Source organism: Lagenorhynchus albirostris, chromosome 1 (assembly GCF_949774975.1).
Source record: "Lagenorhynchus albirostris chromosome 1, mLagAlb1.1, whole genome shotgun sequence".
Lineage (NCBI taxonomy): Eukaryota > Metazoa > Chordata > Mammalia > Artiodactyla > Delphinidae > Lagenorhynchus > Lagenorhynchus albirostris.
In genome coordinates this window covers 178,759,441-178,763,357 of record NC_083095.1, presented here as the reverse complement: position 1 = coordinate 178,763,357, position 3,917 = coordinate 178,759,441, and the positions used below count along the sequence as shown (strand labels likewise).

Here is a 3,917-nt window from a genome sequence, read left to right as displayed (position 1 = left end):
ATGGGAGACCTGAAGTCAGGTTTTGAAGAGGTGGATGGCGTGAGGCTCGGCTACCTCATCATTAAAGGAAAGCAAATGTTTGCCCTCTCCCAAGTCTTCACGGATCTGCTGAAAAACATCCCGAGGACGACCGTGCACAAGCGCATGGATCATCTGAAAGTGAAAAAGCACCACTGCGATCTGGAGGAGTTGCGGAAACTCAAGGCAATCAACAGCATCGCCTTCCACGCCGCCAAATGCACTCTCATCTCCCGGGAAGACGTGGAAGCGCTCTACACCTCCTGCAAAACCGAGCGCGTCCTCAAGACCAAGCGCAGGAGGGTCGGCCGGGCCCTGGCCACAAAGGCGCCGCCGCCAGAGCGCGCCGCCGCCGCCGCCGCCAGCCCCCGCCCGGGTTTTTGGAAGGACAAGCACCAACTTTGGCGGGGCCTGAGTGGAGCCGCGCGGCCCCTGCCAATCAGCGCGCAGTCCCCGCGCCCGGGCGCCGCCGTCGTGCGCCCAGCCGCCCATCTACCTCAGATTTTTAGCAAATATCCGGGCTCGCACTACCCGGAAATCGTGCGCTCGCCTTGCAAACCCCCTCTAAACTATGAAACTGCCCCGCTCCAGGGAAACTACGTCGCTTTCCACTCGGACCCTACTTATTTTCGGAGCCTGCTGTGCAGCAAGCACCCGGCTGCCGCCGCCGCCGCCGCAGCCGCCGCGGCCGCGGCCGCGGCCGCCGCCGCCGCTGCCGCCGCCTACTACCAGGCGTCGGCGGCCGGGCCCCAACCCAAGGCGGCGGCGAGCGCCGGAGGCCCCGTGAGCCTGACCTACCGGTGCAAGCGCAAGCGCGGGGGCGCCAAAGACTGCCTGCTGGAGCCCCACGCCGGCGCCCGCCGCCTGCTTCTGCTGCCCAGGTCCTACAAAGCCAAGGCGGCGGCCGCAGCGGCGGCCGCGGCGGCGGCCGCGGCGGCCGCCGGGGCCAGTTGCCTGGAGAGGTTTCATCTGGTTAACAGCTTCTGCCCGCCTCCCCACCACCACCACCACCACCACCACCATCACCACCACCACCATCACCACCACCACCACAGGGCCCAGCAGCCGCAGCCGAATCACCACCCCCCTCATCACCACCGGCCGCAGCCCCATCTGGGCAGCTTTCCCGAGAGTTGCAGCAGCGACTCCGAGTCCAGCTCCTACTCGGACCATGCAGCCAACGACTCAGATTTTGGCTCCAGTTTGTCTAGCTCCAGCAACTCTGTGTCCTCCGAGGAAGAGGAGGAGGAGGGAGAGGAGGAGGAGGAGGAAGAGGAGGAGGACGAGGAGGAGGGGGGCAGTGGGGCCTCGGATTCCAGTGAAGTCAGCTCGGAGGAGGAGGACTCGTCCACGGAGTCGGACTCCAGCTCCGGCTCCAGCCAAGTGTCAGTGCAGAGCATCCGTTTCAGGCGCACCAGCTTCTGCAAGCCTCCCAGCGTGCAGGCGCAGGCCAACTTCTTGTACCATCTGGCCTCCGCCGCCGCTGCAACCAAACCCGCTGCTTTCGAGGATGCCGGCAGACTTCCCGACCTCAAGAGTAGTGTCAAAGCGGAGTCGCCCGAGGAGTGGAATCTGCAGAGCTGGGCCCCCAAAGCGTCTCCGGTGTACTGCCCGGCCAGCCTGGGGAGTTGTTTCACAGAGATAAGGAACGATAGGGTATCTGAGATTACATTCCCACACTCTGAAATTCCCAGTACTGTAAAGAGAACTGAGCTGACAATTAACTGCCTGGCGGAGGGGGCCTCTTCACCTAGCCCAAAGACAAACAATGCATTTCCACAACAAAGAATACTCCGAGAGGCTAGGAAATGCCTACAAGCAACTCCTACTACATACTGTGCAGATAACAACACAATAGCTGCTAGGTTCTTAAGTAATGATTCTTCGGGAGTGGCAGCAAATTCAGAAAAAGATTCCAAAATCCCTCATTGCACTGAATTTGCTGCGGATTTGCCCTCTTCGCCAACTGATCCCGAGGTGGATGCAGCAGCAACTAAAGCCGAGAATCCCTGCACTGACACAGGCGACAAGACATTGCCATTTCTGCACAATATTAAAATCAAAGTAGAAGACAGTAGTGCTAATGAAGAATATGAACCTGACCTTATTACAAATAAGCTAAAGTGCGAGTGCAATGATACAAAGGGTGAGTTTTACAGTGTGACTGAAAGTAAAGAGGAGGACGCCTTGTTAACCACAGCCAAGGAAGGTTTTGCCTGCCCTGAAAAAGAAGCTCCTTCCTTAAGTCCACTGGCTCAGAGTCAGGGCCTTTCATGCACTTTAGGTTCTCCACAACCTGAGGATGGGGAATATAAATTTGGTGCCAGGGTGAGAAAAAATTACCGGACACTAGTACTGGGAAAGCGACCTGTACTTCAGACACCTCCAGTCAAACCAAATCTGAAATCAGCTAGAAGTCCTCGTCCTACAGGTAAAACTGAGACACATGAAGGAACACTGGATGATTTTACAGTTATAAACAGACGCAAAAAGGTAGCCAGCAATGTAGCATCAGCAGTGAAAAGGCCATTTAATTTCATGGCAAATTTTCCTTGTCCACCATCACTCATTATTGGGAAGGATGGGGATTTGTGGCCAGCGTATTCCTTAAACACCACTAAGGATTCCCAACCTCCTCACAAGGCCCATCCTATATGGAAATGGCAGCTGGGCGGTTCTGCAATACCTCTTCCACCTAGTCACAAATTCAGGAAATTTAATTCATAAAAGTGTTTTGGAAGATATTTTCTTGAACCATATTCCCTTCCTTTTGTTGTAAACTGCACAGGATGGTTTGTACAAGTCCATTAATGTGTTACACCCCTTTTGGAGTCCTGGTTTATCGCATTTTGAAGACAGAAATCGGATTACTTTTTTTTCCATTGCGGGTTTTTTTTTTTTTTTGGAGTAGGGTGGGGGCGGGGTGGGAGAAGGGTTGGTTTACATTCCACAGACTATACTTCAGGCTAAAGACTCAAGTAAAACTCAGTTATTACGGTAGAGCTGGAACACTTTACTGTTTCAATGCTAATAATGCACCTGGTACCTCAATTCAACTGCTACAAATAAATGTCAAAAGGTTGAATAATAAATATTACAATGAGCCATTAAGTTTATGCACTAGATTTCAGACCTGAAAGTGTAACTGTTAATTCAGTGAAAGTTTGTTAGGTTACATGGTTACACAGTGAGGTAGCAAGAAAGCCCAAAGTGTTCTCTACTGGAGCTCTTGTTTGTGGGGTATCTTTTTCTCCCCTCATTTCCTCTCCAAGAGTCATTGCACTTATTTTTTTTTTGAGTGGAAATATTGGGGAGTCCTGATTGAATGCTGGTAAAAGCTGCCTCATATATACTGAGTAAAGTAAATATAATATTGTCTTTTCTTTTTTCTTTTTTTTTTTTTGTAAAGGGTGTGATTTTACTTTTACAGGCACTCCTTGCGATTGGAAAATTCCTTTTTTGTGTTCTCACCCAAAATTTTAAATTAGGTGACTCTTACTACTGTCCTGCTTACCTTGTGGTCTGAACATGACTCCTCAAACTTGCAAAACAATGAAAATATTTCTCTTAATAGCAGAATATGTTATGGTCTCTTTATAGTGACAAAGCAGTAAAAGCGACCGAGAAAAGTAAAATGGGTCAGAAGTATAAGAATACCCCAAATGAAAAATAACAGTTAGTTCAGGGCTTTTTGGTACCAGAACTCAGGCACTTGGATTTTATTACCTTTTACTTTCTCTCCATCTCTCTAAACTTCTATTTTCAGACCATCCTGTGTATAGAGCAGGAGAGTTTCTACTGCAAGTGACAATCAGAGGTGACTATCTATATTTGCACTTAAAATCAAAGTAGTTCAACATGCAAATGGTTAGGGTCTAGCCCTTGGTAAGGGCCATGCT

The 3,917-nt window shown here is 50.9% G+C and overlaps 1 protein-coding gene across 1 annotated transcript; it reads left to right on the top strand.

The window, feature by feature from the left end:
• SKIDA1 (SKI/DACH domain containing 1) lies at positions 1–2,796 on the top strand. Its single transcript, XM_060121300.1, has one exon. It carries the CDS (start codon positions 1–3, stop codon positions 2,743–2,745), a length of 2,745 nt encoding a protein of 914 aa, XP_059977283.1. The 3' UTR covers positions 2,746–2,796.
• Positions 2,797–3,917: the final 1,121 nt, after the last annotated feature.

Excerpts from the sequence above, each read along its gene's own strand:
- SKIDA1 (XM_060121300.1), top strand. The coding sequence starts at position 1 with ATGGGAGACCTGAAGTCAGGTTTTGAAGAGGTGGATGGCGTGAGGCTC.